A 14,920-nucleotide genomic window follows, 5' to 3' on the forward strand; every position below is an offset into this window, starting at 1 on the left:
CTGCAAGTTCTGGACAATCTTACAATTTGAAATGTATGTGATATGGGAACCTGACCAATTGCTGGACTGGAAGAAGGAGTTTTAAGACAGATCCATCATGCAGCGCTCGATCCTCCCTGGCCATCTCCTATAAGGAAGGCAGGGAGGAGAAATAAGAGTGCCACACAATGGATAGCCTTTTCTGAAGAGGAGCACAAGCGGAGTTTCAGTAAGTTATTTCTTAATAAAGACTTAAGTTTAATTTGTCTGTTTTTTTTCTGTTCTATACTAACTCATTTTTAAAAAAAAAAATTTATGTTACTGGTCCTTTAATGTGTATGGCCAGCAAGGCTTTATTTATCAAGGCCTCACTGCTTATCATACTGTATTCAGCTACTTGCACCTTACCAAAATTAAACTGCAAAAAGTTCCCTGTAACTCAAAAGAAAAAGTAGCAGAAGTAGGACATACAACCTCTGTCTGTCATTTTATTTTGTCTATAGAACACACCAAATATATCTATATATTAACTTTTCTATGTGGATGAAACTCATTTGTATTGCTTTACAATCAGGGGAATGGCTAGGCAGTATAGGCCTTAAAGGAACAGTAACACCAAAAAATTAAAGGGATACTGTCATGGGAAAAAAATAATTTTTCAAAATGAATCAGTTAATAGTGCTGCTCCAGCAGAATTCTGCACTGAAATCCATTTCTCAAAAGAGCAAACAGATTTTTTTATATTCAATTTTGAAATCTGACATGGGGCTAGACATATTGTCAATTTCCCAGCTGCCCCAAGTCATGTGACTTGTGCTCTGATAAACTTCAATCACTCTTTACTGCAAGTTGGAGTGATATCACCCCCTCCCTTTTTCTCCCCAGCAGCCAAACAAAAGAACAATGGGAAGGTAACCAGATAACAGCTCCCTAACACAAGATAACCGCTGCCTGGTAGATCTAAGAACAACACTCAATAGTAAAAACCCATGTCCCACTGAGACACATTCAGTTACATTGAGAAGGAAAAACAGCAGCCTGCCAGAAAGCATTTCTCTCCTAAAGTACAGGCACAAGTCACATGACTGGGGGCAGCTGGGAAATTGACAAAATGTCTAGCCCCATGTCAGATTTTAAAATTGAATATAAAAAAATCTGTTTGCTCTTTTGAGAAACGTATTTCAGTGCAGAATTCTGCTGGAGCAGCACTATTAACTGATTCATTTTGAAAAAAATTTTTTTCCCATGACAGTATCCCTTTAAAGTGTTTTAAAGTAACGAAAAGATCATGTAGTGTTGCCCTGCACTGATAAAACGGATCAGTTTGCTTCAGAAACACTACTATAGTTCATATAAACAAGCTGCTGAGTGGCAATGGCAGAATTTGAAAAAAAGGCTACATGGCACAGGATAAACAGATAACATTATGTTGTACAGAGTTTATCTGCTGTGTAACTTGAGGCTTTTCCCTTTGAGTAGCTGCCCCCATGGCTACACAGCAGCTTATTTATATAAACAATAGTAGTGTTTCTGAAGCAGTTTTAATAGTGCAGGGCAACACTGCATTACATATTACTTAAAAACAATTAAATTTTTTGATGTTACTGGTCCTTTAACTAGAGAATTCGCATATTCCATTAGCTTACGGAGGGAAGCTCCCAGCATGTTTGGGGTACCAATTGCTGTCTTGGCAGGGAATTTTAGTTCAGAACAGCGAGTTTCCTCACAACATCCTAGTCTGAATCAAAGGAGAACTGCCAGCTGAAAGTCAGCGCAAACAAAATCAGATCTTATTTCTATAAAAGGTATGGAAACTTCTACATAGTGATCTATGGATGATATATGTAAGGTTTTGTATGAATGAACATGCTGTACATTAGCAATACAGTGGCCTGCTCTGGCTTGTTGAACATCACTACAGCCTGTAAAAGCAATACGGCTTTCACAAGACACTTCATTCCAAATGCATCTTCTATAAAACAAACAGATTAAAAAATATAAATAAAAACCCACAATGCAGCAAATACATGTTTAATTATATTTAATACAAGTGAATAGATTTTAATGTTATAAAGCAATATGTAATGAATAAATAAGCATGGATTCCTTGTCTACTAGTTACATAACACTGGCTAGTTTTAGGAATACTTCGAAATAAATCCACTGACATTGAAACAATGTCTATAAAAATGCTGTCTTTTTTTCTTCCCTTGTATGATTTTTTTTCAAGTATAAAAACCCATTACAGTGTAAAATATTTAAACGCAAGTTCAAGAATAAAAATTGCAAGTATTGCAGTTTTTACAAGTTCATTGTGTAAAGCAGCACTTTACTAAAAAGAAAAAAAAAAACCCAGAAGTTACCCCTACGTGCAAATGAAATTTTTTGTGTTACTGCGCAAGAGAGGTTGTAAAATTCGAAATGTTAAGTTAAGGATATCATTATACAGTGCACATAAAGAATTTAAATAAATCCAGGTCAAAATTTTTAGTTGAATAGATTAATGTTTTAATTTACTACATCTAAACTTACTTAAATAACTTATACCATGAGATGAATACATCATTTTAGTGTTGCATCTAAAGGTCCCTTTCTTCAGAGCACACTGCAGTAAAACTTTCAAAATAAATATATGTTTCTTTCAATAACATTACAGTTAAGGCACAGTACAGACCATTCTGAATTAACCCTTTAAAACTGCAATGCAAAGTTGTACTTTATTTGACCAAGGGGGGTGGGGTAAAGAAAAAAAACCCCCAGTTCTTTAAAGGGTTAAACTTAGCACGTTCCATTTTTTGTAGGCTGCAAACTATGAATAGGAGTAATAAAATAGAAGGTTGTTTTAGTAAAGGACTGATCCAGTTTCAGAATCAGAAAAGCTGACACCAGCAGTTTAAAGTTTCCCAAAAGCGAAACAGGATGGAGAGAGGGATTAGAATGTGACAAGCTCATCAAATAAGCACAAGTGATGTGTTCTCACCAGAACGGTCTGTGTTACTGATTGTCTGTACAGCTGTTGCACATGTTAATTCCACATCACTTGCTCCATATAGTTCCACTCATGCAGAGGACAGATGAGAAGATTGCTTTGGTGCCTGTCCATTGGGTGACCAGCAGGCCATGTGCTTCCATGCCCATTCTGAATCCATGAACACTTTAGTGAAAAAAAACAAAAAAAAACAAAACAGCTGCATCGAGAAGCTGCCCATGTTTTACTCTGTACAGGCTACATATTGCTGATATTTCCCTGGTTTATAAGCTATGTGAAAATAGAAAAAAAAGTTATTATTTACAGAAAAAGGTCTTCCCAGATTAGTTATAGGCAGTTTCTTTCCCTGATACAAAAAGTCTCATTGTGCCGTATCAAAAAATATTTTCAAGTTGTAGATTAGCTTCAACATGTACACTGTTCATGAACATTTACTGCATCAAGATCTGGAATAACTTTGCTCTCCAAAAAACTTTAAGGGTTTTATCCCCCCAATTTTAGTTAAAGCCATTTGTCTAAATGTACATGGTCTAGTCTACTGAAAGGGATGGCAGAAAACAAAAGGGTGATTGATTCGCTCAAAAGTCTAAGTGCTATTGCATGCGGTCGGCTTGCAGTTGTTGTGGCTGGTATTGAGCAAAGGCAGCAGCCGCTGCAGCAGCCGTTCCTGGTGTTGCAGCTGTAAGTGGTTGCGGGACTGCATAACCATAACCCGCAGCAGTGACATATCCTGTAGTAGCTGGAGAGGCAGCATAAGGGTACTGATCATATGCGGCAGCGGCAGCAGCAGCGTACTGTGCATAGGCAGCACTGGTGTAGTCAATGTAGGGGCTTGTGGATGCAGCAGCTGTTTGCTGGACATGTGGAATTACAAGTCCTTGCTGCACATAAGCTTGTGGGTAAACATAATGTGCAGGGATCCTGTAGAAAGATAAAATAGTATGTTATTAATATGGAAATTTGATCATTCCCCCCACCCCAAACCGGTGCTCATATAAAACAGTTTAACCCAAAATGGCATTTAGTGGTTATTTAGTGAATAGGGTTGCCGCAATAGCAAGTAAACTGTAAGTTTAACAGCAGTGTTCCAAAAATAGCTACATGTAAATAAAATCTGTCATTAGGGAACAGATTTATTAAGGGTCGAATTGAAAATTCAAATTTTTATGGTCAAAACTGTCAAATTGGAATTGAGAATAATCCAAACTCTATTTGAATTTTAATTCAAATTTGATTTCGAATTTCGAGATTCATCAAATTAGACTTTGCCACCTAAAACCTGCGGTGTTCATGAATAAGTCAATGCTAGAGGTCCAGGGACCAATTTGAACATGTTACTAACCTTCCTGATATTGTCGATTCAAGTTTTGGAGCTGGTAACTAAATAACCCCCTATCGAATTTCGAGTATATTTGAATTTATTAGAGTTTAAAAAAAAATTATATATATCTATATCGACAGTGTGTGTGTGTGCGTGCGTGCGTGCGTACGTACGTACGTACGTACGTACGTACGTACATACAAAAAAAAAACCCCCCCCAAAAAACACAAATTCAACCCTGGATAGATGTGCATCTGCCTGTAATGTAGGATTCAGTATTATACAGTATTGCAACCAAATTGGCTTATTGATTAAAAATGCTTTTTGCACAGTCTGTATTTGTAAAGTAGTGCTTCTGGAGCCATGGTTTGTTATGCACATAGTGCGGAAGACTTTCAAAGACTTTTTTTTTTAATGGTACTATGTCTTAACCTATGTATTGTGGCAACCCTACAGTAATTACTCTGCAACCTTAGTCATCCTTCAAATAAAAGACATTTTTAAAAAAAATGCAGGCGACAAAACAAAGTGGTGGAAGGCACAGCAGAGTCACACATTCAAAAACAATTTGGTGCAGAAAACTCTTTACAAGGCTGTAGAGGTGAAGCTTTTCAGATGCTATGCCACTCCATAGCATTAGGTCTCAGGTATGTGTGCATCACACGGTTACAAGAACAAAAAACAAGTCAAATAGTTTCAAATACCGGCCAACTAAACTTCCAGAGTAGATTCAGCTTGTTTACTGGTCAGCCATACATGTAAAAGGAGTTTAATGAATTTAAAGAAACCTAGAGTTAAGGGAAAAGAAATTATATCCTTCTGTTAGTTGACACGTTGCAGAGGTCTTAACATTTTATGGGGTGCCCATTGCCCCCAACATACAAAAATTACAAGGCCGATATATTAAATTCGGATGCTAGTTGCACTGGTTTCTGAGCTGCCATGTAGTAATTATCTGTATTAATTACTAATCAGCCTTACATTGTGAAATTTATATTCTATGGGTACTGTATATTGTGAGTGGGTGCCTAAGCTCAGTAAGTGACAGCAGCACAGAGCATGTGCAGTGAATCAGCAGAAAAGAAGATGGGGAGCTACTGGGGCATCTTTGGAGGTACAGATCTTTACTGCTAAAGGGCTGTGGTTGCCTTGGGCTGGTACAGAAGCCCAAAACATAATTAACAGAATTTCTAGCCTACTTCTTTAGTTAGGCTTTAACTCTCCTTTAAAGAACACACTATGAGGTGTAATGTAACCAAGACAAATGTATTATCTTGCTCAGCTGATCTCAGTGGTACAGTAGTGGGGCAGTTAGTCAGATATAAAAAAAAAAAAAAAAAAAGTTGAACTTGATGGACGACGTGTCTTTTTCAACCTTACTTACTATGTTACTATGTATTCTAAACAAATATATGAATATCCAGGTGTTATAAACAGGATGCTAGGGTCACACTAACAAACAAGCAACAGTTTGAATAATAGAGATGAACATAGGGGCTAGAAGTGGAATAGAATTATAACATTTTAGCCTCACTGGGCAAGTCTCATTGAGCCAAGCAACTAAGGTTAAGGAAAGAAAAACAAATTATTTATAAAGAAAAAATATATATAAGTGCATCAAATCAAAGAGCCATAAACTTTTTCAGATATTTTAAGTCAACATGTCCCAAAGTTAATCTGTATCTAAGCAAAGCAATCTTTATTCAGATGGAGAAAGCAAATGTTCTGTTGCCATGTGCAAACTAGCTCCATAGTAGCCAAGAGACAACTAGTGGCACATTACAGAAGTATGCCGAGAAATGACACGCTATAGAATGCCCAGTTGCTTCACAGGAGTTTTTTTTAAACTCCATTTCCACTCAAACTGATTGACAGGGTATGCTGCATCTGGGTTATTTTTGACCTGACACATGAGAAGGGCCTACAAGTAGAATGTCTTTATATGGCCAGAAGGAACATCTCCCCCTGAAGGCCAAGCACATAACCTAGATAAAATATCAGTGTTCAAAAATAAACATTGGCATTTGGTCTACAAAAGAAAACTTGTTGCATACTTTGGTTTAAAAGCTAGATATACAACAAGAATGATCTAATTTACTTATTTAGGCTACTACACAGTAGTAAAGAGTACATAAAGCAATATCAAAAAGCTCTAGTTAACCCGATCTCGGTAAAGTTTGAGAAAGGATTTAGAAATGGTAGAAAAGGATTAGTTAACAAGCAAGCCTCTCTTCGCAGTAGACTTGTATAGAATCAAATAAATACCTTGCCTACAGTTTAGGGTGGTGGCACATGGGGAGATCGGTCGCCCAGCAACAAATCTTCTCTACTGCGGTGACTAATCTTCCCAAATTACCTATCCACGGGCATGAATATGAATTACCGGAAGGATGACATACATATCGCTTAAGGTTTTCTGAAGTTGCCTGAAGTTTCCTCGTGAGGCAACTTTGGGCGACTTCTAAAGTCTGAAGCAATACGTATGCCATCCCACCGGCTATTTGCATTGTTGCAGATGGGAAGGCATTTGGGGAGAATAGTTGCCGCAGTAGAGAAGATTTGTCGCTGGGGGACCAATCTCCCCATGTGCCACCACCCTAACTGTTCTGAATACTCTTGCGCATTAAAATGCTCAATTTTTAGTTCATTAAAGGAAATGTAACGAACGTAATATAAAAACAATTGCACCATTCTGCTCAGCAAAATTAGAACTCCACAAATTGCCTGCATAGAAAATCAAATGTGTCCGAAAGCAAGGGCCCCCAAACATTGCATCCTTCTACAGATGTTGGAATACATTTCATAGTATGTTCTTTCATACCAAAGTTAAGACAGCACTTCCACAGAAACTACAGGTCTACTTATGGATTCCTGGGGGCGAAAATTTAGTACTCTTCTGACTAGGCCCAGCAAGCAGAGAAGTTGGCTCATTTGGCTTCATACCTGAACTAGATCTGGACTCCTGGTCTGGCAACCGCACAGCAGGGTTCCCCAAACAGAGATCAGCATTATATAGAAAATGGTCGCTGCCAGATGTCTATAGCCAAATAGTCACCCATCATATCCGGTTTCAGGATTATATGATCAAATTCAAAAGAGCATTTTAGAAAAAAAAAAAAAAAACCCCCGCTTGAACAATCCATGGATATATTTTATTACAATTCTGAAAAAGTATGATGTAACTTAAGCTAAAATACCTACAGCCTATGTTTCAGTGCAAAATGAGCACAATGTCTAAAGTGCCAGTATATACACATGTGCCCTGCAATACATGTATAGCACTATTTATAGACACTTGAACTACCATCCCCTACCACAGGTTTTAAAACAAATGCTTAAGACACTAGTCATACTTCACTCAGGAGGAATACGGTTGCCCTGAAAGGCATGGAGACAATAATGGAAGAGACACCAAGTCACCAGGTACCCACATGACTGCCAGATAAACCAAATGAACAGATGCCAGGGATGAAGGGGTGCTTTGGCAAAACAGCTACCAGAAGTGGGCTTGAAACCTTCCTGATTCCACACTACAGCGTGCGTAGATACCATAAATTGTTACACATCCTTCGAACCAATATTTACATTTAATTGCTGCTTGAAGGAAGGATACATTTTGCAGCACAGAGGTCTCTAGCCACTTCTGTAGCCATTGCCTATAACTTAATCACAACTTAGGAACGAAGAACTATTGACATCATTACACATCTGGCTATGTATTGAAATAAAAACAATGTATTAGCCATCTAAATAGAAAAAGGTATAGCTCTCTCATAAAAACCCAGATCAGACAAGACTGCATTATGCAAAAATATGTATTGGTCATTGCAGTTCATAAGGAACCAGCAATGTTTTGGAAAACAATTTGTACTTGTAGAACACTGCACCAGAAACCAGCAGACATACCACATTAGTTAGCAAGTGTTAGCACAATCTGAATCCACAAGCAGAGGCAGCCTCAATTATAAGGGCTTCTAATGTCAGTGCAGGCTGCCATGTTTGGTAAGAAGACCTGCATTTTACCACTTGTATCTCAAGAAGAATTAAGTAGGGAGCAAAAGAATGAATGAGAAAAGACAAGAACATTTATTGGTAGCATAACAGGATTAATATTTAAATTTAATTGTTTTACAATTAGGACTACTGTATTTGGAACACAAAAAAATAAGTTGTGTACTATGATATACGGAGGTTTGGCACAGAATTATGGCTTGCTTTCAAATACGCCTGATGCAAATAATGTTGCTCTGGTTATTTTGTAAGAACATTAGAACACAGGAAGGTAAGAGAGGAGAAAATTAACCCTTTGAGCAACAAAAAGGTCTCCAGCTACTGTTGGAGGATTGGTGGGACCCAAAGGGTGTCATATATACTTAAAATGGAGAATGCCAAAAGGTGGTAAAAATTAGGAAGCCCAAATTTAACACATGGTTAAAGGGGGGCAGGAAAAATCCATTATATGTTGCATGCAAGCCAAATAGATATGAAAACAAATATCACACCAAATGAAAAAAAAAAATAAAAAAAATATCACTACAAAATATGGTTAAAGAACTCACAAGCTATAGCAAAAAAAGCCCATGGCTATCAAAACAGGGCCCATTGTTCCCCATGGCAAAACACCCCTCAACAAATTGAAAACACAATGACAATGCTCCCTCCCAAACCACACACCCCCAACTATAATGGGACACTTGATATTCAATAATATAATGGGGGAAAAAACAAAAACAGCACACAGTTTAGCTAAAAATCAAAAACCACTTCATTACCGTCATATAAAAGGCACACAGTTCTAGGGCTAGAGAAGTACACATGTAAAATACAAATCCAACAACATACATGCATCTTTAATCACCATTTTAGCTCGTTTTCCGAGTCTACTGGTAATTGATTATTTCCAAACAGAACTATTCCATTTCTTATCATCAAATCCTTCTCATCAGTTATCTTAACTGTAAACGACCCTGTCAGATTAGAAAGAGATAGAGAACATTGAGTGAAGCTATTGAGGAACAGGGCGTGTTGTGGTCCAGCAACTGCCTTTCCAATTCGAAAGTAGTAAATAAAATGAATTAAATTAAGCCCCAACGTCTACCCTATATGGGAACTACTATATATTGTCTAGGGGTGGTGAGGCTCAATTCAATTTGTTATATAATGGACTAATATAATGGACTTTATCAAAAGAATGGTAGCGTGAAAAGATTTCTAAGCTTCCAAGATCAGATGTAAAGTTAGAATAACCATTCTACATTCTTATAAAAAATAAAAAAGGCTGTATTAACGTTGACATTTATTGTTGCAATATAGAAATGGATGGTGGCTAAAATAGCATATTAATGTAAACGCAAAGGGGAAAAAATAATTCTGAAGTTATTTCTACAAAATACTAAATGATGACATTTCAGAATCCGATGCAGAACACACTGTGAAAATATTACAATTACTACATTTACTTACCCATAAGGCCTTTGTACAAGTGCTGGGTGAATCTGTTGAACACCAAATGCAAAACCTACCACAATATAAAAAGAAAAACAACACAGTTAATGTCAAGTTGTTTATACTGAAACAGCTAGAAGTGAAACTGAACTAATATTTGTTGCCAGAATCACAGCAGCAGGCTATCAAGGGTGCTGAGGGGAAACAAATGCCAACCTTATCTTCATATTTTAACTTGCAGACACACACACACACACTCAAGAGTGTCCACACTGCACATCCCGACAGTCAGCAGACCAGTGCAAGAGCAGGCTCGCAGATAGTGTAGCAGTGATACCTATATTGGCTAACAATAAAAATACATTGCAAGCTTTTGGAGCTTTTGCCTGACCATGGTGCTCTGAAAATTTGCAATGTATTTTTGTTAGCCAATATAGGTATCACTTCTACAATACTTTTTGTATTGGTTTGTTTTTTTTTTTTTTTTATTTGTTATTTTAGCTACTGGCTAACACGTTATCACAGTTTTTGTTTTGTTCCCTAAAACTGTAAATTCTAATAATAGTAGAAAATAAGACAGCAGAAATCGTCTTGCAGAGTTACTGCGGATCATTGGGTTTATAGCACACATTTGTGAAGACATTTGACTTGTTGGCTATAGCTTGAACAAGAACATAATGGACAATGGCAGGTTAAAAGGGAACCTGCTATTAAACGTTTTGAATATTATCAGCTCTCAATGTTTCAGATGCACAGCTTCGCCCATCATGTCACACCTATAGCAAGTAATGCTAGTGGGAGAAGGCCTCCGATTTTTTTTTTTTTTTTTGCATGTACATACCCTCAGTTAAAAAGTTTCCCTGAAGAATCTAATCATTTTATGTGTACAAGTCAAACGCCACAACCAATATAACGTCTGATGCTTTAGGAGATTTATAATTTACCGTTTTACTAATTTCCCGATTACCAACAAACATCAATACACTATCCAAATACACTACATAACTTATCTATGGCAATTTTCCAGAGGACTTTGGGGTATATGTATCAAAGAGTGAAGTTAGAGATCACAGTCCACTAGTGTGAAATTCGGCCACTCTCCATTCATTTCTATAGGATTTTTAAAAGAGTATTTATCAATGGGTGAAAGTTCACCCTTTGATAAATATTCCTGTAAAAATTCCATAGAAATGAATGGAGAGTGGCAGAATTTCACACTAGAGGGCTGTGGTGATCTCTAACTTCACTCTTTGATAAATACGCCCCTTACAATCAATGTAGTAAATGACTTCCCTCTTTAATAAAGAAAGATAAATGGGTGCCAACTATTGTTTCTGCATTTACTACATATGCACCGAATATCTGAAAATCCCACAAGTACCTAGTGTGGCTTCAGTTTACAATACTAACAATACAAGTGTTCCAGCAAACCCACTGGCACTGGCAAAAAGCTACATAACTTGAATGGAGTTGCTTGGGACAAACATAACATACCTGGCTGCATTATCCGTGGTTTTGCTCCCAGGTATGCAAGATTCACATTTGCCTTTCTGCCATCTATAATTGGATTGGGATCTTTACAAGCCCTTTCAGCTGCAGCTCTGTCTGCCATCGTGACCTAAAGCATGGAGATGGGTTAATAAGATACAAGTCACAAAAATCCAGCAGTCAGGTACCAGATCAATAAACAACAATAATATATCGATGGGCAGGGCCCATTAACCTCCTATGTTGGTCAGTATTTGCACGCTTGATGGATACACCCTTATATTGTACAGTGATGCAGAATATGTTGGCACTTTATAGTGAGAGAACAATAGTGCAACTAGTGATCAGAAGCTAGAAAAGAACAAACAAGCAGCAACAAAACTGCTGTATAACAAAAGCTATATTCCAGTATATCTAATGTCAGGTTATATAGCCATTACAATTATAAATCTATAGAATATGAAGCATTTCCTGTGGAAGACGCTGAACAATTTATTTCAGTGCATTAATCAGTATATGCAGTAACTGGGCCATTGCGTTCCTATATACCTGTACTCATAGGAATGGGGAGGGCGGGGGAAGAAATGAATATTCATTCTTCTTTGCGTGTTACAAATTTTGAATAGTGATCAACTGAACCATTTACAACATTGAGTGCCATGTGTTTAATTGCAAAGAATAAATTGCTGATGGATATGTACCTTAAATCAGGAATACGCAACTTACGGAATGGAGCTGGGAAATATGCCAAATGTTTTCATTTACAAAAAGCACTACAATCAAATTGCGCACACACTAAATACTAAGCTGAGACTATTATAAAGTAACAAAAGATCACAAAAAACACGAATGCTTATTTCTACCAGGCAGTAGATAGCAACAGGCACAGATTTCTACTTGGTTATTTAAATCAAGCACAAAAGCAAGACGAGCACAGACAGGATCCTGGGAAAGGGTGGACAGGTGCTGCTTTCCTTAGGCAGGTGAGTTGGGCGGGGAGCTAGGAACCCTGGGCTGCTTTCCATATCAATAAGCAATTTCTGTATGACAGTGGGGCTGTTTTCTAGCCTGATTCGCCTACTTCTTCCCCCCAAACAGCTCACTTGAGAGCAGGCAGAAGTAGCATGACCCAGCTGTGTATAGAACAGGCACTTTATGTCCCTAATAAGGACACAGTCCAGGGTAAACATCAAGTTGCTCATGTACTAAGTGGGGACAAAGGTCCTGCCCTGTGATGTGTGGCACTGATTACAAGAAGAGAACTAGAATTTAGAATTTGCATTGGGCTAAGCAGACCCTTCTGGGAATGAAGTCTCTGTCTCTCAGAGGACGATGGGAAGTGGAGATCTGAGTGGGGCAATACAATACAACACTGTGGCTCAGCGCGACCCTTACAACTGGCAGCAACAATCGCAGCTGCAACAGCCAACGCTGCGGAAAGCACTGCCTTCTACTCGAGGAGCTGGTTTCGCTTTCACTCGCACTAGAACAAGGCAACAGGCAGGTCACTTACAAAGCCATAGCCTCGTGACTTGCCGGTCTGTCTGTCCGTGATCACCACCGCCTCCTCTATGTCTCCAAAGACCTCAAAGTACTTCCTGAGGCTGGAGTCCGTGGTGTGATAAGGCAGGCCCCCGACGAAGATCTTGGTGTAGGTAGTGTCCTTCTGGGTGGTGTGCATCTTGCCCCCGGCACCCTCTCTATCAGGGAGCGCTCACAGCAACCGCACGTGCCAATTCCTTTTCTCAGCTGAAGCCCAGAGGGTGCTGGATGTGCGTCTCTCTCTCTGAGGTTGATGTAGGGAGCGAGAGGAGAAGCCTGTCAGAGTCGGCGCGCTTAGGGAAATCTCGGGAGACCAGCAGCCACATACACCTCCCTTCCAGTGCCTCAACACTCAATGCCTTTCTCCCGCTTGCCATTGCATTAAAAACTGCCGGCCGGGGATTACGCTCCTCCCACCAGAGGGGCAGGCCATATCCTGTCCCGCCGCTGCCTATTGGTTACGTCTTGCACCTGCTGCCTGTTGCCCAGGCTGGCAGCTGCTCCCAACAGCTGGATATGGGATTCCCTGCCCCCCTTCCCCACCCCTTTGTCTCCTGTGTGGCTCTCTGGTTACCCGCTGAGCACGTGCTCATATCCCCCGGGGCTGCTGCGCCAGTGTTTGAGACACTTCGCCTTCCGTTGCAAAATACTTTCAAAGGGAAGGGGAAGCTCCCGAAAAGGCCCCAACCTGTGTTTGAGCGATCGAACTCCAACCCATGTTCGATGCTGCTGCTGGGACAATGTCATTGTAGTTTAAGTAGGTAAAAGAGACAACGTTTTTGGTCTGATAACTTTAAGAGGCAAATTTTGGGTTATTAAACTGGGAATTCAGTGTTTTTAGTCAGGTCTAGTCAAAATAGTCCCGGCCATTTCAAGCACAGAGAGACCCAATCAGCTCCCCACCAGCCCACACACAGATTATAGTGGCTTCTACATTTTCCACCTGGCAACAAGTTTTGGTAAGAAAACCAATCGGGGCTTAACTACAGAGGAAGCAGACCCTGCAGCTGCAAGGGGGGCCTAGGAGGTACAGAGGGCCCCATGAGACCCAAATAATCAGCAATTTCAACATATATTGGTAAAACAGGACAATCTCTGAAAATGTTGGGGGTCCTAAAATTAATTTGCTGTGGGGCCCAGCTACATCTAGTTGCTCCTCTGAAACCAATAGTGAATTAAAAAAGAAATTAGATCAAATATAATTGATATGAAAAAGCCTGAACTGGGGAAAAAACATACAGAAAGATTTGTAGTTGGGGAAAAATCTGCCCCTTGGACATTGGATATTTATTGTTTAAAGTTAAACACTAGGATATTTTTGCAGCTTACTTTCATCTTGTGACAGTGGGTGGGCTGAATGATATGTTAAAACCCCACCTCTTTGTCTTGTTCTTGTGTTGTGGTCCAACATCTTATAATAAAAATAACAATAAAAGCATGTCTCTCACCTCTATTAAAGATCATATCAAAGAGAATATCAATGACAAGTAGGTCATTATCACATTTATTGTATATTTTATACACAATTGTATATAGGAACTGTTAAACCCATGCCTTTCAGTTTTCCCCTGCTACATACCCAAACTTTCCTTAGCAGGTGAAATTTGTTATCAAATGCTGTGGGTCTTAAAGTTGTCAACAGCTGCAGGACAATGTGTGTTGCTCATGCAGAGTATAAAGCAATCACCAGAGTACAATATTTGCATTGAAAAATACTATACTTCCTCTACAATGAAAACAGCCCTCATGATAAGCATGAATATAATTCAGAAATTATATTGGAAGAAAAAGCCAAAAATGTAAATTAGGGTAACCTGTTATCTGTAAGTAATATCACAACCACCAATTTAGAGATTGTTTTAGAGAACAATGAGACTCATTAGTCGAATATCAAAAACTGTAAAGTCAGTACCTTCAGCTTTTGTAATAAGGAACACAGTGTTGAGAAATATTAGTTAAAATCTGTAGTTAAAATCTTTTGATAAGTCCAAACAAGAATTCTGCCATTTTTGTAAATAATATTTAGGCCTCTAGTGGGAATTTTTCCATTACAATATGTTATCTCAGTATCGTCATATGAATTCAGTATCGTTTCCTATTGCAAATTACTTTGTGTACTTTGTGTACTTTGGTGATGTCAGCATTTTTCTTTATGT

The 14,920-nt window shown here is 38.6% G+C and overlaps 1 protein-coding gene across 1 annotated transcript; it reads right to left on the reverse strand.

The window, feature by feature from the left end:
• Positions 1-2,005: 2,005 nt before the first annotated feature.
• rbm24.S (RNA binding motif protein 24 S homeolog) lies at positions 2,006-13,109 on the reverse strand. The gene is given in 4 exon segments (NM_001086109.1): positions 2,006-3,889; positions 9,753-9,807; positions 11,229-11,352; positions 12,736-13,109. Coding segments are annotated over 4 exon segments (675 nt in total). The 5' UTR covers positions 12,904-13,109; the 3' UTR covers positions 2,006-3,561.
• Between the last annotated feature and the right edge of the window lie 1,811 nt (positions 13,110-14,920).

The sequence above is a fragment of the Xenopus laevis genome, chromosome 6S (assembly GCF_017654675.1).
Source record: "Xenopus laevis strain J_2021 chromosome 6S, Xenopus_laevis_v10.1, whole genome shotgun sequence".
NCBI lineage: Eukaryota > Metazoa > Chordata > Amphibia > Anura > Pipidae > Xenopus > Xenopus laevis.